The sequence below is a fragment of the Vicia villosa genome, linkage group LG1 (genome assembly GCF_029867415.1).
Source record: "Vicia villosa cultivar HV-30 ecotype Madison, WI linkage group LG1, Vvil1.0, whole genome shotgun sequence".
Lineage (NCBI taxonomy): Eukaryota > Viridiplantae > Streptophyta > Magnoliopsida > Fabales > Fabaceae > Vicia > Vicia villosa.
Window position 1 is genome coordinate 47,253,364 of NC_081180.1, and position 26,432 is coordinate 47,279,795.

At 32.8% G+C, this 26,432-nt stretch overlaps 1 protein-coding gene and 1 pseudogene across 1 annotated transcript; both read left to right on the forward strand.

The window, feature by feature from the left end:
* Nucleotides 1-13,790: 13,790 nt before the first annotated feature.
* LOC131636741 (protein STICHEL-like 2) lies at nucleotides 13,791-18,257 on the forward strand. The gene is made up of 6 exons (XM_058907339.1): nucleotides 13,791-14,437; nucleotides 14,780-16,292; nucleotides 16,384-16,603; nucleotides 16,706-16,891; nucleotides 17,083-17,298; nucleotides 17,387-18,257. Exons 2-6 carry the CDS (start codon nucleotides 14,814-14,816, stop codon nucleotides 18,037-18,039), a joined length of 2,754 nt encoding a protein of 917 aa, XP_058763322.1. The 5' UTR covers nucleotides 13,791-14,437; nucleotides 14,780-14,813; the 3' UTR covers nucleotides 18,040-18,257.
* Nucleotides 18,258-22,509: 4,252 nt separating this feature from the next.
* On the forward strand, nucleotides 22,510-23,483 carry LOC131628116 (uncharacterized; annotated as a pseudogene).
* The last annotated feature ends 2,949 nt before the right edge of the window (nucleotides 23,484-26,432 follow it).

Consider the following 26,432-nt stretch of genomic DNA (forward strand, 5'->3'; position numbering starts at 1 on the left):
CATATCAAAATTATTTTATTAAAGATTAGAAGAAATTATGTACAAGAGGAAGAAACAAAAAAAAGTAAAAATAAAAAATAAAAATTAACGAAGAGAACTTGAACACGAAGAATATGACCACAACATATCAGAACGACGGTGGAGAGAGCAACAGTTGTAGCGAGTAGCGGGAGAAATAGTTCAGTGAAAATAAATTTTTGTGATTTATGGTTTCTACTTTCTATGTTTTGCAGTTTGGTTTTAAATGTGTATTTTGTTTAAAGAAATGATATGTAAACCAAGATGGAGAATGGTTGGACCGATACAAAATATGGACTTAATGATGAGTGAAATAAAAGATTTAGAGCATAATTATATCCATTGGTTTGGTTCAAGCGGTTATTAAAAATTAAAATCGAGAACCAAATCAAACTACATCAATTTTCATTGGTTCGATTGGGTTTTAAAATTGAACCAAAAACATCGATTTTATTTCCATTTAATTTGGATTAAATTATCTATTTAATTAATTTTTTCTGATTCACTTACACCCTACCTACTTGAAATCTAAATGGTAATAATGTCATTATTTTATTATGTATATATTGTAGTTTATAATCTAATTTCTACGGATCAATTTTTTTGAATTTGTCTATCTCTTAATAATATTTTTTACGCCTTCAACAACAATATTATATGCAATGCATGCTGTTAAAATAATATCAATTAAATAAATTTTAATGATGAGTTTATATTCTTTTCTAATATTTTTATTAATTAGTATTAATAAAATAGTTAAGAGGAATGAAATAAATAAAAAAATAGTAGAATAAAAAAATTTAATAATAAGACAATTATTTAAAAAAAAAGTAAATTTTCAATAAATATTTTTTATAAAACATCTTAAAAATAATTTTAAATAAGATAGCCTCCATTTATATATATATATATATATATATATATATATATATATATATATATATATATATATATATATATATATATATATATATATATATAATACAGACTCTTGACCAAACAATAAAAATTATTAATTTTTCAATTTATTGTTCGGTAAGAAGCAGTGTAGGTTCTGTTGGATCGATTTTAAATGCTTTTGGTCACATAACCTGGCCCATAAACAGTTTGAATTGGGTAATGAAGTTCAATGAGTCACACTGTCACAGACAACAAGCCCAAAATTTATAGAAATGTATTGACTGGGCATTTACATAAGCCCAAAATTTAGGAAACTCAATTTTTCCAACATATTAATTTTAGGAATTTCTTAACTCACTCTATCATTTTTTTTATAATTTTCTTATGTATCATGTGAAATGTTAAAAAAGTTTTTAGAAATCGGAAATATATTTCCGAGATACACCAAGAATTGATAAGAAATCAATTTTTCTGTAAATATATTTCTGATTTCTGCGGAGCATTTTATTTTCTTTTTAAAATAGAATGGATAGACTTTTGGACTTGTATTATATTGTGAAGGGTGCGTATCAGAAATGTATTTTCGATTTTATTTTCTCTTTAAAATAGGGGGGAGTAAACTTTTAGACTTGTATTATATTGTAAATGATGCCTATTAGAAATGCATTTTCAATTTTTTTGCAAGGACATTTTTAGAGTTTCATACTTCACCCTAACCTTAACCTTATAAGATGGAATAAGAAATTCTCGTAATTTTTTATAAGGAGAAGGAAAATAGTAAGTTCCAAAATTTTATTTTTTAAATGTACTAACAGGTTTAAAAGTAAGAAGTAAGTTTTTGAAAAATAAAACTCACTTATTTACTAGTCTTCTTTTTTTTAGTTTTGAAAAAATCCATATATTCCTTTTATTATTTAATAGAAGATTCTATCATCACCTCTACAGCTATATTTGACACTCCTATGTTAACTATGAAAAGATTGTATTTCTCTTAATGTAAAATAAGTAAAACAATTAAAAAAGATACACTCCATTCGAATATTTTTTAAAAATTCAGTAAATTTATGCATTTCACTGCAATTAAGTTCATTTTTTTAATAAATGATCTTGCATTTATTCCACAATTTTTGAAATCATAAATGTATGCAATATAGTTTCACCGTACTTCATATAAAATGTGATAATATTACATAAAAACTGGGTAATTTTGTGTTTTACACAATTTGTTAAAACTATGCAGTATAAAATTGTTGGGTGGTCTGCATTTTTACGAAATGTGATTGATTATAATATGTTTGTATTGGAGTTGATTAGTTAAATAAATGTAATCTTTTAATTTGAAGTTTAACTATGCATAGAATTTAAGCGCTTTGACTTTTATATTACGTATAATTTTGTGTACAGACGTATAATTTAGAACCTCTAACTCCTCCATTTCTAATTTCACTGTGCTTAAGAATTTCAACATCTCCATCCGGCCTAGCAAGACTTTAACTACAGTGAATGTTTTGTGGACTCCTCCTCTCCATGGCTGGTTAAAATGTAATGTCGATGGTGTTGCTTGTGGCTCTCCTTGGACCTTTGCGTGTGGAGGTATTTTCCGTGATCATAATGCTCTTCATGTGCTCAGCTTCAGTGCCTTCTTGGGCAAGGAACCTCCGGAAACTGCAGAATTCTTAGCAGTTATTATGGCTCTTGAAAAAGCCAAGAGTTTGGGGATTTCCAAACTTTGGATTGAATCCGATTGCATTCTCGTTGTTAACGCTTTTAAGAACCATAGCTTTGTGCTTTGGAAAATCAAATCTCGTTGGCTCGTGTGTTGGGCATATTCACTTTCCATAGATTTTATGATTACACACATTTTTAGAGAAGCCAATTTTTGTGCGGATTTTCTTGCCGGTATTGGATTAAGAAACAAAGCTACTACTTGGTTCAATTACATTCATGAAGATATCATTAAGGAATACTTACTTGATAAGCAGGACACTCCTAGGCTTAGACTTTGTCGTTAAGGGGTTTTGGTCCGGTCCCCTCTCTTTGTATTCCTTGTTTTCCTTTTAATGATATCTTTCTCTTTTGGTTAAAAAAAAAGTGTATAATCGTCGTCAAAATTCCGCAAGTAAAATTTATAAGAATATGAAATTTAGTTTAAGATCTTATATAATGACAAGCCCACTACTACAAGTATATTCTCATCCATGAGTTGATTATAAATTTTTTTTTTATAATTTTATAGTTAAAACTATTTAGATTTTGAAAATAAGTTATGATAAAAAAACTAGTTAAAAATATTTTTTACTTCATTATTATTAAATTAGTTGAGTAAAATATAAAATAAACTCATTCGTTATTGCTCCCATAATTATAAATGGGCCATGTTTTTTTTTAACCGGATAAATGGGCCATGTTTTAAATTGATGCCATTGCTCATATATACAATGATGAAATAAATGACAAAAAATGATGACATAAATTTTATTCTGTGAGGTTCTCCTCTCATTTAAAAATAATAGCTTTTTTATTGAAGGAAAAATTAATTTTAATAAGTTCAAATTTTTATTAAAAAAATAAAAAGTAAATAAAAATAATAAATAAAAAAATTATATAAAAAAACAAATTAATAGAAAAAGAAGGATTCAGTTTTCCAAAAAAAAAATGTTTTCTAAGAAAAAGAAGGGATTGATATTCACAAACAATCAAATCCGTAAATCCCAAAAAAAAAAATTGTAGTTTTTCTCGCAATCGATCGCACCACTTGAAATCTCAAATTCTAAGGTCTACGTTGATCATCTTCCTTCCACCATATTTCTAATCAATCGTCATCTCCATCCTTTCATCTTATTTGAAAGAAATTGAGTTTTTTAGTAGTGGCGTGACATCGTTCAAATCATCTGATCCAATAACAATGTTGGTGAAAATGATTCATAATAGGCGATTGGTGTGGAGGAGTGTGTGCATTATGACCCCGTATAAAAACTTCAAGATTTAGAAAATAAAGGATTGCTCTGGAGTAGAGAACCAAAAAGTTGTACGACATCTGTGTAGGTGTTGAAATTGGGGTTTTAGGTGGATGACACCTTTATCTTGAAAAATGTTAGAGCTCATATTCAGGGCTGGGCCAGGGCAACCAGGCCCATAGCCCAGGGCTTAAAAAATAATAGGGCCTCAAATTTTGGATTTTGGGCTTTGTGATATGTTATATATTTTAATATACTCATTGTTTTAACATTCTTATTTGTTCATTAGCGCCAGCGGTAGCAGTATGTGGTTTTGCCATAATAAGATTGTGTGTTGGATTCTTGTAATTGGCATGTGTTACATTATTGTAGTTTTTTTTCAAAAACTGCTGTGTAAATAAAAACAACATTATTATATGCTCATTTCATTTATAATTAAATTTTTGTAATAAAACATATTACATTCTTATAAGTAATAAAAAATTTGTAATAATTAAAACAACATTATTATTTGAACATTTTCTATAAAAAGATACATTGGTTAATTTTATTCTATTATAATATTAAAATTTTAGCAAAATTAATATTATTTTTAATTAATTTTTATAATTAAATGGATTATAAATTAAATTATTAGATTTGAAATATTTTTAAGTAATCACATTTGTATTAATCTAGCTTAGTGTATTTTTATAAAATTTTATAATTTGTATAATTAGTTCGACTTTATTATTTTAAAATTATATTTATCATACAAAATTTTAAATGTTTATATTTGTTATCATATGATTATAATTGTTTTAGTGATTTACGATATTTGGAAAAAATAAATAAATGATTGCAATGTATTTTTATATTTTATAATTAATTTTTAATTATTTATTAATTATAATATTTCGATTTTAATATTGAAGTAAAAAAAGTAAATGTTTGCATGACAATTGTAAATTTGTTGTTTAGCCTTCCTCTCAGAATATTGAAATATTTATATAACTAAATTTTAAAGTTAGTTGCTCAATTATTTTATTAAAAATCTATTTTTATTATTAGCCCTGGTCCTCTAAAAAGTCAGGACCATCCCTGCTCATACCAAATACAAGTTTGGATATATTTGTTATGTAAATCATACATGGACATGAATATAAGTATTGGTGAATGAATACGGTATTGAATTGGTATTTAAAACTTAAGTATTAAGATCATTAATAAAATTAATTTCTTATGTTCCACATGTAACACCCAAATTTTAATAAATTATTTATTTTATTTTATTTTAATTTAACTATAATTTTTATTTAATTATTGTGAGTGATAATTGAATAATAAGGGTGATATAAGTCTGTGATCTTATGGTGGCTTATGGTGAGAGTGTGGAGAGTAATTAGAGAATATTAGAATAATTTAGAATTATTTTTTTAATTAAAATAATGTTTAGTTCTACTATTTAAATTAAAATGAGAAATAGAGGAATTGGAACAAATGAGAGAATTAGAGAATATTATGAGGAGGAAGGAGTAAAAAGTGTAAGTTTGGGCTAAGTGGGAAATTTTGAGAAGACTTAACCTAAATATAAAATTAGGAGATAAACCTAGAATTGTGAGATTTTACAATATGTAGAAAGAAGAGGGAAAGAGGCTAGAGGTTAAGGGAGAAAAGGGGGAGGCTAAAGGTTGAAGGGAGAATCCACCCACACTAATTTTAATTCAGATTCTTTCTAAGAATCACGGTAAGGAGGAGAATAACCTCAATAAAGGTTATATGCATGAGGGGTAGGATAGAGGAGTTTTTAACCTCCAATAGGATAGTTTGCATTGACTAATTCCGAGTTTTTATGTTGTTATAATGTTGTTGGCTGAATTAATGATGAATTTTCGTACATGATAATGCGTGGTGTTACTGTTTTTAGGATTGTTGATGTTTTCCTCCATTGATGGACTTGTGAAGGTTTTAGGGGTATTGTGAAATCATGAGAAATAGTGATTAATCTGTTAAGTTGATGAAATAAGATGTAATAACAGTAGGTAAATGATCTATAATAATATATTTTTGAAATAAGTTATTTGAATATGTTAGAGAATGTTTGTGACAGGTCTAAGTTGGAAAAAATGAGCTTAGAAGTAATTTCCGTGAAAAACTAGCAGAAAAATACTACAGGCGAATTTAATTCGAATCATAACTTTTACACTATGAATTTGATTCAAATCACGGCCATCTGGGAGCCCCTGCCCAATTTGATTCGAATTACAATTTATACTTGATTCGAATTAAAAAGGTAAATTTTGTTCAAAATATTGTTTTGATCATAACTTTTGATCCGTAAGTTCAAATGAGTTGCCGTTAGAAGCATTGGAAAGCTAACATGAATTATCATCAAATGGAATTGTTTACATGGGTTGAATGAGTTGGAATAACATGATTAATTGGTGAGAAAAATAAATATGCTATTTTGGAGCAAGACAATATAAATATTAATTTTTTAAAAAAATTATAATTATTCGGGCTTAATGGGCTACCCACGGCCCATATGGACTAGCCCTAATGGGTAGCGGGATTTTCAGGGCTGGGCTAAAAAGGCCCTGAAAAATATGGACTCTAATTTTAAGGCCCAAGCCCTATGATTTTTCGGGCTTGGTGGGCCGGCTCATTTTGATAGCTCTAGTTTTATACATGTATGATGGTTGTTGGATTGTGATCTAAAGAGTGGATTACAAGAGCTGTTAGTGCTTTGTGTCAGGATGAGAGAGGTTTCTTAACACATTGATATTAATATAGATGATTCTTGCATCATTTGAGTTGTATCAAGAGGCATGTTTGCTAGTTCATAGACGAGACTAGTGGCTTGTCCCAAGTTCAGAGAGAGCTCTTGGAGCTCAGAGAAGGGGCTCATGAGTTCAGCGAGGGAACCCGGTTCTAGTGAGAACTAAATATTGAGTTCGTACCACATGCATACGTATCGATTTGCATAGTTGAGTTGCATTAAATGAATGAGTTGTGTGTATAATATATGTTTTATCTGTGGTTGTTGAGTTGGGTGTGAGAATGTATTGTGTAATGCCACTGTATGCAATTATCTATAGAATATGTATGTATTTTATACTCTACCTTGCACTATCTATCGCTTACTTTATTATTGTAATTTCTCACCCCTTTGTCGTTGTTGTGGTCTATGCTCCTCTCTGGAGTACATATAAGCAGGTAAGTGGGTAGCTGCTTAGAGTGGAGGATGGCGCAGAGTTGTTATTCTTTTATTTTTCCTTTGGCATTCTTAGAAATTATTTTGCTCTAATCTGTAACACTGGGCAGAACGAACGATTTTTTTCCTTTATTTGGTTATGTTAATTGGAGAGTTTAATTTTACACTCTCGTCGTGATGATAATTATGTTGTTTTATAGAGACTTTTACTAAGATTTATTTGAGTTTAATAAAGTGATTTCATGAGACATATATGAGTGTGAAGCATGTTTACTTTTATAATTTCACTACAATGATACACTAAGTGAAGGTGAGCATGTGATGACAGGTGTTGAATATTTTATTATATAAATATGTCTTATATAGCATATGTGTGTGATGTCGAGTAACATTCTAAGTATAATTATGTGTTTTTTATGCTTTATCTTATAATAATAAGTGCGGAGGTTTTAGGGTGTTATGCACACCGATTTGAAGTTTCTATCAAATGAATAAAGACATTTAAATATGTATGCTTTATTTCCTCCAATTTTCTAGTTAGCGAGAGAGAAGAAAGTTATGAATTTTTTCCTCTCGAATCAAGAAAAAACTAAATTGTCTCATTTTTAAAAAAAAATTATCTGATTTGTTATGTTCTAAACTTAGGATCAGAATTAATCACCTTAATTTGTTAACTTTAATTTTAAGGTTGAGAAGAGAGGATCAAGAACTAAATAAGTGGATTTGTAACGGATTGTGCAAGTTTTATAGGCTTGACATAAGCAAATTTGGAGTTTTGGTTGTTTAGGCTTAGCATTTGGTTAGCATGTGATGAATAAGTAGAAGGTTAAAGTCTGAAAGTGTAGGCGTGGTATTTGAATGTTTATGTAGAATTTTCTTGGAACCTTGAAGAAATGCTTCAAGAAATATGAAATATGCAAAGAAAATGATTCAATTAAAATGTTTTTAGTCTTTTAAATGGTTATAAATGCAAAGAAAATGATTCAATTAAAATGTTTTTAGTCTTTTAAATGGTTATAAATGCAAAGAAAATGATTCAATTAAAATGTTTTTAGTCTTTTAAATGGTTATAAATGCAAAGAAAATGATTCAATTAAAATGTTTTTAGTCTTTTAAATGGTTATACTTTTATTTATGATTTAGAATTCATCAAGTGTGATATTTGCATCATCTTAAAAGAAACCCATGGAATTTTAGTGGTTTGACAGATGGGGTATATTACTCTTTATGTATTTGTCAAATGACAAATCTTTGACAATTCTTAGTAAGTTGATTTTTTCCACTCAATTTAGTTAGCCAAATAAAATAGTGTGTATTTTGAATTGTGTAGGTACATCTCTGTGTTGGTGTGAATCTTCTCATATGACGTTCCATTTTAATTTTTACAAGGTTAAATATTTCATTTCCATCTTTCAATATTAAGTCAATGCTCTAAACAAGTTCAGGCATGATCTTAATTTATCCTCTAATCAATACCATTGGGATAGGCTTTGCATTCGGGTTTTATAATGGTTATACAAACGGGTTTATTTCAATAATTCTCTTATTTTATAATTGCACATAATGTTTGGAAAATGTATTATGTACCTTATCCATCATTTCAACGCAAGGTCTTACCAAGATAATGAAATGTCACATGTTCCTTTAATAATTAAAGTTGATCAAATTACAAATTTTGTTGACCGATATGTTGATGATTAGCAAGTTGATGTGAACATATTTTTGGATGACAATGAGGAAGAGACATATAGCAATGAGAATTTAGTTTGCTCTAAAGACGATGAGTGTAAGAATGGAGATGAGAAAGGGGATGAGACATATAGTAACACATGTAAATGGGGGTTGAATGAAATGAATAGTCTATTAGTTGTAATGTAACTAGCTTCGCTCCAAAGATAGTTTTTTCCATCCATTTTTATTTGACTAAACTAATGAATGTTTATGCATATGAAGGAGATTTGGTGACTTTATGAATTAGTCCCTTAACTTCATTTCGATTATCTTATTTGGTTCATTTCGTCAATTTTTGACAAAAACTGATAGAAGGGTATAATAGTTATTATTTATTATTATTGTTATTGGATTCTAGTTGTATTTGGGGCTTTAATAGTTGTTGGGCTTTTAGGTTTAATATCCATTTAGAGTAGTATATATTGTAGTCTCATAGAGACATTTAGAATCAATCAATGAAATCAAAGTTGTTTTTTATCTCTATTTTCTTAGCTTAATTTTAATGTCTTTCTCTTTTTATTGTTGAACCCTAAATTGATAGTCTTGGTAGGATTAGCTTCCTATCAAATGGTGCTTTCATCCATGTACTCAAATCCTCCTATGGATTATCCTTATCATACACCTTCATCTCATCAATGGAGTATTCCTCCTACCTATCCCACAAACCCCTCTTTCACAACCCCTACCACACCTTCATTTCCATCCTTTCCATGGGAACTTTTCTCACCCTATTACACAAATCCATATGTTCCAACATCATCACCATCTTTGTATTTTAATCATGGGTATACACCTCCTCCACCTAAACCATATTCATCCTATCCTACATCTCTTTATTCATACCACTGCAACAATTATCACCAACAACTTCAATCAACAAACACCTTCATAATTAATCATAAATATCATAGAAGAGATCTTGATAAGAATTTGCAAGTGACCCATCCTTGTTTTAAAAAAAAAATCCAGAAAAACCTCAAAAAAAGCCATTAGTTCCATACACCGCCTCTCAACCTTCCGGAAACCCTCATCCCTTTCTTCCGACACTTTATCATTTCCCGAACTCGTAAAGGAAAACAATAACACTCGTAGACCAACTTCAATCCCGTTTCCGAATTCCGTTTCCGGCAGCCCACTCTACAACGAGAATCGGGAGGTCAAACCAAGACAGCTGCAACAAGGTGACACTGTTGATGAACAATCATCAACGAGGGGAGGAAAAATTTATGATTTCATCCAACATTCTTTTTCACCTGTTATTAGGGATCTGAGTTTTTTAGTACCAGAAGAGGATGATGATGAGTCATCGTTCCAACATTCTGCTGATATCGATTTTGAAATTCCACCAAAACCACCACAACAGAATTCACAACCATGTACTTCACTCTCTCGAGTTCATTCACCAATGGCGTTGCAAATGGAGATCCTAAATCGAACTCGTTCTCTCCCCACAAAACTCAAATCAACCAACAACACCACAAAACCCTTTTTCACACTCTCCTTCAAAAACCCAATTGCCGACATCATCATCTCACACAAAAACCAAACATCCCCACAAAACAACTACGTTTTCATCGACGAAGATAAGCCTCGTGAAGAGTGCGGCATTGTCGGCATATATGGCGACTTAGAAGCTTCCCATCTCTGTTACTTAGCCCTATATGATTTCCAACACCATGTCCAAGAAGGCACCGGAATCGTCACCGTGAATAACAGCATCCTTCAATCCATCACCGGCGTTGGTCTTGTTTCCGATGTCGTCAACAAATCTAAGCTCGATCAGTTACCCGGAAGCTTAGCTATTGGCCATGCTCATTATTCCACTGCTGAACAATCCATGCCGAAAAACGTTCAACCTTTCGTTGTTGGGTACCGTTTTGGTTCTGTTGGGGTTGCTCATAACGGTTATTTGGTTAACTATCACACTTTGAGAGCTAAGCTTGAAGAAAAAGGTTTAATTTTTAACACTACTTCTGATACTGAAATTGTTCTTCATTTGATTGCTACTTCAAAGCATAGAGCTTTTATATTGAGAATTGTTGATGCATGTGAGAAGTTTGAAGGGGCTTATTCTATTGTGTTTGTTACTAAGAATAACTTTGTTGTTGTGCGAGATGCTTTCGGGTTTCGACCTGTGGTTATGGGAAGGAGAAGTAATGGCGTTGTTGTTTTTGCTTTTGATACTTGTGCTCTTGATTTGGTTGAAGCTACTTATGAGAGCAGTGCATATGAAATGGGAAAAGCAGCCTTATGGTTAACCTCAAAGATCTTGCCTTGCAGTGATAATGATGTGGTGATTTCATCTCCTGACTTGGTAATATGGAGGAAATGGATTCGAAATCAATCTGACATTAATCCTACATGCTGCTCCTCTATCATTAGAGATACAACTGTTGGTATTCGAGATGAGGTAGTATCAGAGGCAAGTGTAATTTTGTTTCTAGTATCTGAGAGCATCTCATGGAAACATCAGAGAGTTAATCTCCATAATCTTTTGATGTTGATCCCCTCTTATGCTTGTCGGCCTCTACTCATCCTATGCAGTAGCGGCTCATACGACGAAAGGTCCTCCTCTGTTATAATCAATGAGCCAGGCCTTCAAGACATGGATAACTCACGGGTCAGTAGCTTTCTTGTTGTTTTCCTCAGGGATACCCGTTTAAGAGAAGGACTGCAATGGCTGGCAGGTGAATCACCTTCGCAACCCAACTTTCACATTAAGCTGCCGGCTCCTGTAGCTTTTGAGTGTAAGACTGTTTTGAAAAATATAATACAAGGGTGGCACTTGCAAGGTAATGATAACATCCTTCTTGATTTGGCTGGAAAATATGAGGGTTATGATGGCTATGATCTTCCAATATTAGTTGACAGAACTGTTCATGTTGTGGTCCTCCGTTTTCGGTCATCTAATTCCATTTATGAGCATAAGGGTCCTGCTTTACAACTGGAGATTTTCTCTCAGACAATGCATGATTTTCTTCTGGTTTCAATTGGTGACATAAAAATGTTTGAAGTTGAAGGAGCTTATTGTGAAATCAATGTGGTCTTGCTCTTGTTTATACACATTAAAAAAATGGTTATGTTAGAAAAAGAATTCCAGCTTGTTACACAAACTAAAAGGGAAGTCCACGATACTCAACAAGGAAAAGAATATCATTGCAGTGTTAATTTTTTGCTTCTCAGTTCTATGGTATTATCTGTTGCAAATTCCCAAACTATTAACCTTTTAAGTGGTTGTGTTGCAGTCTGTGACATAAAATCAATTTTGATTCTGCTCTTGTTTGGAAACAACACACATGCTTTCAAGGTGCCTTAAGCCAAAATTCAAGTTAAGGAGTCAAGGGAAAGCTATTTTGGTCATTAATTTAGAGATTTATCTCAATTACAACCTTGAGGACAAGGTTGTTTTGAAGGGGTAAGTAATGATAGAAGGGTATAATAGTTATTATTTATTATTATTGTTATTGGATTCTAGTTGTATTTGGGGCTTTAATAGTTGTTGGGCTTTTAGGTTTAATATCCATTTAGAGTAGTATATATTGTAGTCTCATAGAGACATTTAGAATCAATCAATGAAATCAAAGTTGTTTTTTATCTCTATTTTCTTAGCTTAATTTTAATGTCTTTCTCTTTTTATTGTTGAACCCTAAATTGATAGTCTTGGTAGGATTAGCTTCCTATCAAAAACGTTAAGTTCTAGTGTTGTTGATGTACAATAAGACTCACAGTTCAAATGTGCCTCAACATTTGTACTATATAGAATTTTCACTTAATGTAATTTTATTGTGACCATCTTTATGACACATATATAAGTGGAAATCATACTTTATGGTACAAATACTCAGTTACATTAGAACTTTTAGTCTTGTTGTACATTCACATCACCAGAATTTAACGTTTTTTTTGCCCGAAATTGTTAGAATTCTCCAAATAAGATAAACAAAGTGAAATTAAGAGACTAACTTATAATATTTTTTAATTAAGGATCTAAAGCGGAACCCTAAATTAAGTTAATGAACTTGAGGACTAAATATATCTTTAAAAGTCTATATTTTCAAGTTACACATCTTAAAATGGTGTCATGTCAATAAATTGTCACATTAATTTTTTGAGATAAAAAATCTTAAATAAAATTCATCTAAATTTATTTTAAACCAATTTTTGTTGGAGGACCTGATTTTCTAGGAATAGTTTTTAGAAAATGCAATTTTCAAGAGAAAAGTTAGTTTCTGGAAAAATTAGTTCTTGAAAAAACAATTGCTTTTTTTTGGTTTGTACAGGGTGATGTTGGTAGAACTGGCCACAATGATAATTGGCGATGGTCGCAATGGGTATTATAGTAATGCTCAAAACTGTAGTATTTGATTATCTGGTTGGTCTTGGAGAGGTGATTAAATAATTTGTTGACTGTAGTTAGATTAGTAGTTCGACATTGATTAACGGTGATATGTTATAGCAATGTTAGTTTGAAACAAAATAAATAATTATAAATTTATTTTTACACTGTCAACCAATCACCCACCGTGTATTCAATTAAATTATTTAAAAAATAATTTAATAACATAGCTAATGGATAACTTTCTATTGGATGACAATGTAAAACTATTTTACACTGTAAGTGCACTATCTCTATCTTTTAACTCTTAAAATAAAACAAAAGGTAATCGCACCCCTTCAAGAAAAAGAGTTACTAGTAATTGTTTATATTTAATCTAAAAAATATACCCACCCTGAAATTTATGGTTGTCGTCATATTTCCAACGGTCAAAAAAGCAAAGCAAGCCAAAGAATATTAAAGATTATTCTGATGACAAAGATAAAATTATCCATGCTTGATTCTCTTTCCTTAAAGAAACCCAGCTCCTTGTTGTATCAGTTCCAGGCCTCAAAACATGAAAACAGTTATATATATCTTCATTAGCAATGTAATAATCAGTAACATAATACAATACATATCAACACTTCAAAAATAATAATTTGATACGGTAAATTCCGACTTATAAATCCAACATTTTCTCCATTTCTAATCGTTGTTGGACTTATAATTGTTCACGGCTTAAATCCCAACAGTTGTTACAATAATATCTCAATACAAAACAGGTATCCCCACATTACTGCAAAAAGTCTGAATTTCCTTCACCCCCACCTGCAACTGCAATGCCACAGTATCACCCATTGCTAGAAACACAACAAAACAACCTTCTATCTATAATGTAATAACTCTCTCTCCCTATTCATTCAATTATCACATCAACAATTTTTCACACTCTCTCCTGTCACTACCCATGGTCGCATTTACTACCACATTTTACCATTCTACCCCCTCATTTTCACTTCTTCAATGCACAAACACCTTCTTCCCAACCAACCACTCTTTCAAACTTCGGGTTTCACGACGACCCATTTTCTACGCTACTTCATTCAACATCGTTTTTAGCTTTTTCCTCAGTTTTTGCTTTCTTTTAACTTTTTCCTTAACTCTACTTTGTCCTTTACTGTTGTTTCTTTCAACAACTGTTATTTTTAATGTTTTTTTAATTATAATTTTTGAACTAAAGATTCTCTTTTTTCTTCCCCCGTTATTTTTTTTTTTTCTAATTCTGACGCAAATGAAACAGTACTGCATTTTTCTGTTGAGGTAACAACTATGATTCATCCTTAAATATTTCACTGTTTTTCTTCTTGTTCTTTTTCTGTTCTTTATTCTTCATTTCCCGTTTCTATTGTCCTTCATAGCTTACAGTAAGAAAGGACTTAACTTTTTATCCCCATTTTGATTATCATTAGTGTACTATTTATTTCACTAAACTTTGTTTTTGGTTTTGACTTCAAAAATTTCATTTTTATGCTTTTTAGGAATAGAATAAAGGGTTTCTATTTTATGCTTATTTTCTGTGCCAAGTTTGTATTTTGATACATGGGTTTGTTTTTTTTCTTTCTTTCTGGTTTTCTCTTTTTGATGTTTTTGATTTTCTTGTAGGTTGGTTTTGTTGTACTGTTTCTAGTGGTTTGTAATGGATGGTAGGAGGCATTCTGTTGATGTTCCTATTTCCAAAACTCTTGTAGCATTGAGGAGAGTGAGGTCATTGAGGGATCCTTCAACAACAAATGGTATAAGCAAGCTCTCTCCTTTGATTGATAATGAGCATTGGGAAAATGGGGTTTCTCTGAGGTTTCTTGATGCTCCTTATGCATGTGAGTCTGATGATAATGGTTGTTTAAGGTCAAAGGGGTTAGATGATGGATTGGTTTACTCTAATCCTAAGCAGCAAGGTGTTTTCGGAAATAAATCGCCGAAAGAAAGCTGTTGTAGTAACCATGAAGTTAAAGGATTGGATTTGGCTTCTGTGGTTCCTTCTAGTAATCATTTGAAGGAAGGAGAATCATACTATTTGTCGACTGCGTTGTCGTCGAAGTTAGGGAGAATAGATAACTCAAAATTGACTAGGAAGTTTATGCGAAAGAATCAAGTGAAGCCGTTTGAGTTGATGGGTGATAATGTAAAAAGTGTTGAGAGTCCATGTCTTTCGGTTCGTGATGCTATGTCAGCTTATAGTGCCTCAACACAAACACCTCGAGATGTTGATGATGTTTTAGTTGATTACAATGGATGTGGAATAAGCTGTTGTTGGTCGAAGTCACCGAGGTTTAGAGACTCGAATCATTATTCTGAAATGGAAGAACTTCCCTTGATGTTGCAGCGTGTTAATGAGACAGATCTTTATGGACATAAAAGCATGAGACACATTGGTGGTGAGATTAGTCCAATGTTTGAAACTCCAAGGAGTTTATCTATGAAATTTAGGCCGAAAACTTTTGATGATTTGGTCGGACAAAATGTGGTTGGGAAGTCACTTTTGGGTGCTATCTCTAGAGGAAGGATAGCGTCGTTTTATCTCTTCCACGGTCCTCGTGGCACGGGAAAAACCTCTGCATCGAGGATATTTGCTGCTGCACTGAATTGCCTCTCGCCCGACGAGCAAAGGCCGTGTGGTTTGTGTAGAGAATGTGTTTTATTTTTTTCAGGAAGAAGTAAAGATGTTAAGGAAGTTGACTCTCTAAGAATTAACCGTTCGGACAAGATTAAATCCCTCGTTAAGAACGCATGCACGACAGCTCCAGATTTGTCGCGTTTTAAGGTGTTCATTATCGATGAGTGCCAGTTATTGAATAAGGAAACATGGGGGACTCTTTTGAATAGCTTAGGGAGTGTTTCTCAACATGTGGTTTTTATGATGATCACTCCTGATTTGGATAAGCTTCCACGAAGCGCGGTTTCTCGGGCTCAGAGGTATCACTTTACTAAGATTAAAGATGCCGACATTGCAAGCAGATTGAAAAGAATTTGTGCTGAAGAGGGTCTTGAATCTGAGCAAAATGCTTTGAATTTCATTGCTGCTAAATCCTGTGGCTCTCTTAGGGATGCAGAAATGATGCTTGATCAGCTAAGTTTGCTTGGTAAAAAAGTCACAATTTCCTTAGTCTATGAACTTGTAAGTTTGTGTCTTCATTAAACTAAATATCTGTATAACAGTACATGTATGTATTCCTTAACATTCGGTCTTGTCCTTTGTTTTTCTGCAGACTGGTGTCATTTCTGATGATGAATTGCTTGATTTGCTGGACCTGTCTTTATCATCCGACACTACAAATACGGTTATAAGAGCTCGGGAGTTGTTGAGATCAAGAATAGATCCTTTACAACTTACATCTCAGCTGGCGAATCTTATTATGGACATTCTTGCAGGGAAATGTGAACTTGGTGGCTCGGAGATCAGACGGAAATTTTCTGATCGACATCTTTGTAAGTGCATTCGAATATATAATGTTTATATACTTGGCTGTTATTAGGTTTTTATTCCAGTCCTATTTCCGTTGTCTGATTGATTTTTTTTTCAACATCTAGCCGAAGCAAACACGCATAAACTTAATCATGCATTAAGAATACTTTCTGAAACTGAGAAGCAGTTGAGAATTTCTAAGAATCAAACAACATGGTTCACTGCAGCTCTTCTTCAGTTAAGCTCTATAGAATATTCATCTCTAGATACAAATGATACCAAGTTGTGTGTGACTGCTGCATCCAATAGAGGTATGTTCTAGCTCTAAAATTGAATTCTGCCCCAAAGTTAATTCTACTATAACGCGATATTTCTAGCTTTCGCTCTAGCATAACATCAATTCTCAACTTTATTAATACCACGTTTGGTTTGACATTCTTTCTTGCGTTCCAAGACAATTCTCAACTTTATCGATTCTAAATTTGTCTTTGAATGGTTGCAGATGGTGATTTATGCAGTACTTCGTCTACAGGTGAAAGTTTGAAGCATCTCACTACAGGTAAGTGCGATGAGAAGTCATATAAAGTAGAAGTTCAAGAGGATGACAAGGTAGCGTTAGACTCGATATGGTATAAAGCTACGGACATATGTCAATCTAGAAGGCTCAAAGCTTTTCTCAGAAAGCAAGGGAAGTTATCTTCGGTTTGTATTAATCAAGGTACATTATTAAACTTTAACTACGCCTTTGATGTCCCGAGAGTGTGCTAAGTTTGCATTCATTTAATGAAATGAGCTCTAATTTTCAGGTCTTGCAGTTGTGGAGTTGGAATTCCACCACCGTGTCGATGTAGCTAAAGCTGAAAAGTCATGGAAACAAATTGCAAGTTTCCTACAGTTCATATTAGGATGTAACATTGAGCTAAGAATCAATCATGTACCTTGTACTTCAGATTCTAAGTACGCAAAGTTGAAGAGATCTTCTTTCAATTTCTTTAACTGTTCGCGCAGAATTCTTCGAAAATCACTATCATCCGATGAACAAGGATGTGAATCAGACTATGCTGATTACACCTCTCAGAAGCCTATGATGGTGGACCAAAAAACTCTATCTCGCTCCTCTGATTGCGGATCTCGTGTTCCTCCCCTCGAGTCCTACCATGGAATGGAGGTTGTAAAAACTCTGAGAAGCTGCGAAGGGAATTTACTAAGCTCGGGGAAATTATTTTTGAATAGGATAATAGATCAAGAGATGACTCCAAGGATTTCTTTTTCTAGAGATGATTCTGTCAAGGAAGAAGAGTGCAATTATGAACATCTTGCTTCATCAACCGTTGATTTCGATAATAATCAGACGAACTGTTTTCCTCGAACGCTCTGGCTTCATAGAAAATTCTCTACTTCATATGCTTCAAAACAGAAGGATTTTTGTTTTATCAATCCCCAAGTACAAATGTACTGAAACTTGTAACTATGATCTTGATTGGTATTATGATCATTATCTTAGTGTTAGGATATAATTTGGTGGCAGGATTTAAATGTTGAAGCTTAAAAACCCATAAAGAAGTTTTGTCCATCTTGATTGATTAAGTTGGAGTGCTTCCCCATGCAATATGAGTGAGTTTATTTGACATGTTAGAACCTTGCCACTTTTGCAAATTATATTATTCTTACCTAATATCAGCTTCTTCCAAATTGTTGTTAGTTTTATTTGATGATCCTATTTGCTCACATGGAAAATGAGGAAAGAAAGCATATAGAATGTACTTAGTAATTTTTCCTTTTAACAAATGAAAAATGAGATAACATTGTTTAAGCCGAAGGAGGATGCAGATTATATTTACTGAAGCATAAGAAAAATATGACTCAGATGTTATGAGAGATATTTTTGAATTCATCCAGATTTGTCAAATTATTGAATTTTTTTTATTGTATTGATAATGGACAATACGTACAAGACAAACAAATAAAGACAACTTTTATTTAAAAATGTCGGTATTACGTAAGTGAGTTGATATTTTCTATTGCATTAGCCTATATGGAATCTTAACCATGAGTTGATATTTTCTATTGCATTAGCCTATATGGAATCTTAACCAACAGAGAATCTTTATTAAGTATTAGATAAACTGAAACAATTGTTTAGAAACGAAGGGTTATGTTCACAAATGATCTTGACTCATAGGGATCTTGCTTGGAAGAAAGCAATTGAAGGTTGGGTTTCCAATGACAAGTATTTTACTTTGTTGATTTCACGTGAACAAAAAATGTTCAAGAAAAATATAATCAAAATGTTATGCATGATATTCAAGATGGGATATACACTGTGGATTGATCTTGTATGGGTCAGTGATGAGGTTGAGTATCATCATCAGTTGCAACAACTTAAGCAAGCCTTTGTTGATTGTAGTCAATTCACTGATTATGTCAAACACACATGGTTGAGTTCTCATATGCATAAAATTGTTGGAGCATGGATCAACGACTAAAATCACGACTAATAGGTATGATTATTAGTATTTAAAGTTAGTATTGCTTTTATGTTTTTTTTTTCAATTTAGGGTTTAGTCTGATCATTTGATTTTTTTTTCTTTTACTTTAAGGTTGATTGTGCTCATTGAAAAAGTAGATGTTGGAAGAGTATTCATAACAACATGAAGTTACAATTGAGCAACATTAGAGCTTCATTTTTCAGAAGAGTTTTTATGTAATTGTACATGCACACACTAGTCCATTTGAGGGGAATTTGCGTAGACCGGTATAAAGAGCTATTTTGAGATGCATTGCTAAAGAGTTCTTGAGGGTTGGATGTGCGGAAATCGACACCCAAAATTGTGGGTGTACTCTTAGAACATCATAAGAGTTGTCTTGTGCTTGTGAGTTACGAAAATATACAATGAATGGTGATTCGATACTAATAGATGTTATTCATACTCATGGGAGAAAATTAAAAATGGAAGGTCAACAAGAGGCTGACACAAATGATGAATCAGAGATGAACATGACTAGTGCAATAAAATCACTTTGAAGAAGATTTGAATCATTGAATGTTGTTGGTAAAAGAATATTAAAAAGTAGGATGTGAAAAATTGGTTATCCCACAATGAGTTCAATACTGCCTCAAAAAATAAAAAACCAAAGAGAAAGTGAAGAAGAAAGGGAAGAAATTAGTGGATTATGATGTTTATCGGGACCCTTCACATCATGAGCATGTTGATCAAACATATTTTGATTAGGTCGTCAAAGAAGTCATATACACAACCATCTCAATCTTCTTTGAGTCAATCATCTCAAATGAACTCTTCTAAGAAGCCATCATCTAAGAAACCATCATCTAAGAAGCAACCATCTCATAATCAATTCATTGTTCGATTTCGGGAACATATTAGGCCATTTATTGATGATATAATGTTGAAGTATATGAAAATTGTAGAGTTTAGATCCATTTTATCATTGTATGAGTATGGTGAAGATGTTTGGTTCATGATCCTTCGATACTTGAATAATGAAATAAGAGCTAGACAAAATCTCTATATAAAATTATTCGAAGAACGTTTACAAGAAGTGAGATAATCTTTGAAGATATCCAGTTTGATTCCTCTACCAAAAGAAAAATAGATGACAGTATCAAATAATAGAGAAAAAACATTAATTATTAGATTGGATGCATGTACTACTCTCACTGATCATTTGGTTGTTTTTGTTCTAGTTATTGTCATTATGATTTTGATTTGAATCAAACCAATTCTCCATAACAATTCATCTATTTTATGTTTTATATTACCATGAGCTTAATCTTAATCATGTATGTATTTATTGGAGATTGGTCTAACACCTTTCATGTCCATTCCTCTTTTAAATTTGGTGCGTGGATATTAATGATGGACGATTCATGGTCTAATAAATAGACTCTGATATCATATTAGAATTTGAGCTCACTCATTCTTACAAAACCGACTTATAAAATAAGTGTTGTCACTCTATATAAACTATTTAGATGCATTATCTCTGATCAACATAGAAATTGAGATCTACCCAATAATACTCAATAAATAGTAACTCATTCGATCATTATATATAATCAATGTATGAATTGAGATCTACCCAAGAGTACTCAATGAATAGTATTCGTTCAAGATTGATTTAATTGTTATTAAGAAAAACTATTAACTTCTCAAAATATATTGATAGTATTATATGTTATGGGGGGACACTGACGAAGTCAGTCAAAAATTTTTAAGGCTACGTTTGGATTGATGGACTAGAACGGAGCGGAACAGAGTGGAATATGATGGAATGGAGTGGAGCGGAGCGAAATGGTATTAAGATTTCATTTTATTGTTTGTGTATATTTTATAGTTTGTCGGAGCGGAATAGAATATTTTAGTTCATTCCATTGCATACACCCCAAATTGAGTGGAATGAAAATTGAAGGATATGATGGAATGGATTCCATCATATTTCTTTCCACTCCATCCATTATTTATAAATTCAAACAATAGAATCTAATTAAATATCACTCCACTTTATTCTATTCCATCACATTCCATCAATCCAAACATACCCTAAAGAAATCTACATTTGAACCTTCTTCATCACCGACTAATAATCTTTCACATAAACATTAATTTTGTTACATAACCCAAGTTTTAAAATCTTGTTAGTGTCAATCGAAAAACAAACTAACACTTTGACTTCAGTTTATCTATTTTTTGTGCTATATTTTTTGTGCTCCTTGAATTTCGAGAATGTTAGTTTTTCATATTATCTACCAAGTTACAAAATTTAAGTGTTAGTGTATCCAAATCTTTTGTTAACTTTATTGAAATTGGTAAATATGCACCCCATGTGTTCCGGTACTTATTATTTCAACATCGAATTACTTTTAATCAAGTTATCCCCATATATATTTATGTCTATGGGATAACTTACTATCAACTATTTCGATATTTATATTTGTTTACTGATTAACTTACATCAATGTTATATGATATTACATGCTATCACCAAATAATTTAGTTATAACTATATCAATTTTTTTCAATTTTGTTCATCAGATTAATGACCTTCGACTAATCCGGTATGGAATTTATTCTATCAACAAATATGTGTGTTGTATAGAAAGATATGTTGATATGAATCTTTTCTGTTGGGTTTGTTGTCAAAATATCTCTTTTGGTGATGATGAGTAAAGTTTGAAGATGTCATGGTGGTTGTTGAGTCTCTTTCAAATGTAAGTACATAATACACGTTGACTACATTATTTTTTGGCAGTTCATGTATATATTAAGCAATGATAAGCTAAGAAGGATTGATGATTGGTTTGCATATTCTTTTTCTTATGTAAGATTCATCGTTTAGAAATGAAAATCAGTTTAAAGTTTTTTCTTAAAAACAACTAAGTTTTGAAACTAACCGACCTTTCTCAATAATTTTCAATATAACCATGTTTCAAATAAAAAAATAAAATAAAGATAAGGTGTCACTTGAATTGGCACATTCTATATATTTTTCAAATTTTTTCAGTTACATGTGAATTTTTCTACAGATTTTACATTACCTGCGGATTTTTCCACGGAGTTACTTGTGGAAAAATATCCACAGGTAAATCCGCGAGTAAATTCGCAGGAAATGTCAAATCTACAGATAAATGAAAAAAAATGAAAAATATATAGGAAGCGCCAATTCAAGTGACGGCTCCTCTTTAATTCACTTTTTTTTTTTAAACATGGTAAGATTGAGAATTATTGTAGAAGGCGAGTTAGTTTGGTAATAAAACTTCAAAACTTGGTTGTTTTAAAAAATTTCCCAGTTTAATTATATCTTAATTTTTAGTTTAAAAGCCATTAACAGTTGCAAAGCCATGACTCTAGATAATAATGTGCAAAAGCTTGAATAACTTTAAACTATATTTTAGACAATATATCAGGAAATGGTAGAAGATGAAGTTAAGGCCACCCATAAACTTCCTGCTGAACCTATGCACAAATTGATAGAAGAGAATACCAAATCAAAAAGTTTGGTCATGAAGGTAAATTTCTAAATTCGCATCTTCCTGTAACAGCGTTGAGTTTGGTAAAATCATAATGAAAGTGTGATTTTGTTGAGGCTCCAAAGAGTATTGTGATTCTGTCAAACTCATTGTCACTCTAAACATGCATGTAATATTACATGTTTCATTTTGAAACTAACAAAAGACTTATAATTGGTATTTGAATACAAACCAAATTTGGTGATTCCTGCTCATATCACAGTCGAAGCAATATCAACTATCTGCGATATCTACCTAAGATGGTTAGGTCCAATCACACTGAAAGAAAAGGAATATATAGAACAATATGTCCTAGCAAAGTATCCAGGATATGCAAATGTCATTGAAGGAGATGGAACTGGAATAGACATGTCAAGTTTCATCATCAATGAGGAGCCTTCAGACTACATGAAATGGATAGAACACAGTTGGAACCATCAAGTCTACTTGATGTTATAAACAAGAAATTCTTATTTCTTAGAAGTTTCATCTCGATCCCAGAAATTCAAGCACAAAATAGGGTTTTGAAGCATTGTGGTTTACCTGATGATGAATATTTGGTAGTTTTTACTCCAAGTCACAAATATGTTGTGATGTTGGTTAGAAAAAGTTACCCTTTTGTTAAGGGAAACTACTACATGACTATTCTTGGTGAAGAACAAGAGTATCATACAAAAGAATTTGCTTCTTTTAAGGAGTCTAGGGTTCTCATAGCACCAAATCCATGGCTTGATTTAAGGATTAAAGTTAGAGGGTCTCAGTTAAGTCAAAATTTTAGGAGGAAATGTAAGATTAGTCCAAAAGGGCTATTTGCTTGCGTAGCAGATGTTAATGGGACAATGCATTGGGTTTCTGAGGCTCATAGTTTCTATTAAAATCTTTAGTTGGTTAGTGGTTATCCTGTGTAAAATCTCTATTCGATTCGTAAGTTCAGCCTAACTAAAAGTTTGCTAAGGTTAGAGATAAGTCCGGTACAAAATCTCCGAGGTTCGTGAGTTCTATCCAAATTAAAAGCTCGCCCAGGATTGAGATTAACTCGTGTAAAATCTTTGTTTAAAGCTAGAAGACTAACCACTCCAAGTTGCTGTTTGGAAAGAAGACTGACCTCTTCAATCCATCATTTGGAAGGAAGGGGTTTTGAGAGTATAAACTACTAAAAATTCTTAAGTTCATATGTCCAACAAAGCTTTCCTATGTCTGTGTATTTTCCTTGGAAAACAAAATGGAGGTTCTGAAAGGGAAGAAAAGGGAAAAGACTTCCCTGGAAAGTATATCAAGAACTTTTGTAGAAGACCAATAACGCAAGCAACGTACCCGTTTGATGTTTTAAGTGTTACATGTAGGGGAATGGTTTCCATGCGTTAAGGACACGTGTAAGAAAAGAGGTTAAGTTGGTTTTCCTTAGTAAAATCACCATGAGTTACATTAAATACCACCCACACTCCTTTTCCACTAAGCGGGCAAGCTTAGGAAACTTACTGGTGTTTTGGCATCCCAAGAGTCACTCAAGAGACATTTGTCGTCCCCACCTGACACTTTAACTTCTCATGAGACATCTGGCTAGGAGGTGATGACTCATCCATAGCTAAGAGACTCACCTCCAACTAAATGAGCCGCCTTCAGCTAAGGTACTCGCCCCAACTGAGGGATTCACCTCCATCTAAAGAAGTCGCCTTCCGTTGAGGGATTCCTTTCCAACTAAAGGAGCCACCTTCATCCTAGGGATTCCCCCTAGTTGAGGGACTCGCCTCCATCTAAAGGAGATGCCTTCAATTGAGGAATTTGCCTCAACTGAGGGACTCGCTTCGAATTAGGGGACTCGCCCCTAACCACAAAGTTTAACCTAAATGAAGCTTAAAAACACTTTGACCTTTATAAGTTCTCTTAATTGAGGGACTGTGTAATGATATATTTGTAACAGCCCCTAAATAGGGTGGTTTATGTCCTACGTTGGGCACTCATCCCCTAAGGTGCCGCCTAGGACGTGTCCTTTACGTGGCACGAAGGCTCGCCCTAAGGAGAGACATGGATAATACAGTTTATCCAGTACCTACCTACATGTGTGGATTCATACCATGACTCTTTAAAAAATAGCCAGTCATCAGTTTCTACTAGTCAAGGGGGAACAGTTACCACTTCATGAGGGTTCCTTGAATCCTAAGACCAGACGAATTTATAAATACCTTAAATCATAACGCACCCTAGATATCGCATAAACACTAAGTCTCTTATCTCAAGTGAGCTTGCTCTCTCCATAACCATAGACACTACCAAACAAAACATCACGTCGCTGCGGGCAAGCCCTAAACCATCATTAAAATACTAAGGTCTCTAGTCACCCCTACTAACTTAGAGGTACCATGTATCCTACACTTTTTTAGAATTACAATTCTAGTTTAAAGATTCATCGCCATATGGAAAAGAGACTCAGATAGCGTATCTATGTTGGAACTCGTTATGTATTTGTCATACCTTTGAAGTTGTTACGATAACAATCGTGTTGGTGATGGATAATTAAGGTGATGCTAGGTTAAAAGGTTGATCGGGAACCTTTTGCACGATCATGGAGGTAATTACCTCAATTCTTCAGCGACTCTAGTACGGATCTGAGTTGGGATTTTAGAACGATACGTTCGTGGAATTTTTGCGGGAATTAGGAGTCAATTATCACAGACAGCGTCATTGTTCAGTTATGGAACTAAAGTTAGGTGTAAGGTTGTGATTTTGAATCCTGAACTGATGGTACTTGTTGTGAATTCAATGCCAAGAACAAAGTATAAAACAAGGGATGAATAAAGGACAAGGAAGAAGAGGAACACAATAATTGGTTATAACTGCTATTCTTTCACTTTCTCTTAGAACAAGATTACAAGTTTACAAGAATAACAAATAACCTCTCTCACTCTAAATTAGGATTTGCAGCGTAGCAATGATGAGAGACTAGTATACTATTTATAATCAAACCTAACATACTAACTAATGGGCTTTTTCCACAAGGCCCATTACACAAGCCAACTTAATAAACAAGCTAACTTAACAAATTAAGGTTTAAACACTAAACCTAATTTAACATGCTAACAACCCTAGCATCTTCGACACAAGCATGTGAACAACCTTCGACTTCATGCTTAACCCTGTCGAACCAAGAAGCTACCCTTCGGCCATACTAGAGTTCGATCCAATATCTCACAAATCTCCACCTTGGATCTAACTCTACAACATCAAGGGAACAAACTAGCTTTCTTCATGCAGCTTTATCAACTGCATACAGTGGAAAAACTTGCAACTCGGCAATGTCTTGGTGATCATATCAGCAGCATTGTCTTCAGTCGAAACCTTCAGCACTTGGACTTCTCCACGCTCGATTACTCCTCTGACGAAATGCAGCCTCACATCAATGTGCTTAGTTCGCTCAAAATAGGCTGAATTCTTCGACAGGTGTATTGCACTCTGACTATCACATTTAACAGTGATACTCCGACCTTGAAGTTTCAGCTCCTTTGCAAAACCTTCAAGTCACAATGCTTCTTTCACAGCTTCAGTTAAGGCAATATACTCCGCTTTAGTGGTTGATAGAGCAACAACCTTCTGAAGTGTTGCTTTCCAACTAATTGTTGTGCCAAACATAGTGAAAACATATCCAGAAATAGATTTTCTGGAATCCATACAACCTGCATAATCAGAGTCGACATATCCTTCGATTACTGCTTTACTATCTTCACCTAAGGCTCCACCATAAATTAGGACTCTATTCAGAGACCCATTTATGTACCTTAAAATCCACTTCAATGTTTGCCAGTGAGCCTTTCCAGGATTCGCCATGT

Coding starts and splice junctions, on each gene's coding strand:
- LOC131636741 (XM_058907339.1), top strand. CDS start 14,814: ATGGATGGTAGGAGGCATTCTGTTGATGTTCCTATTTCCAAAACTCTT. Junction 16,293..16,383: donor TTTCCTTAGTCTATGAACTT/GTAAGTTTGTGT, acceptor GTTTTTCTGCAG/ACTGGTGTCATTTCTGATGA. Junction 16,892..17,082: donor GACTGCTGCATCCAATAGAG/GTATGTTCTAGC, acceptor GAATGGTTGCAG/ATGGTGATTTATGCAGTACT.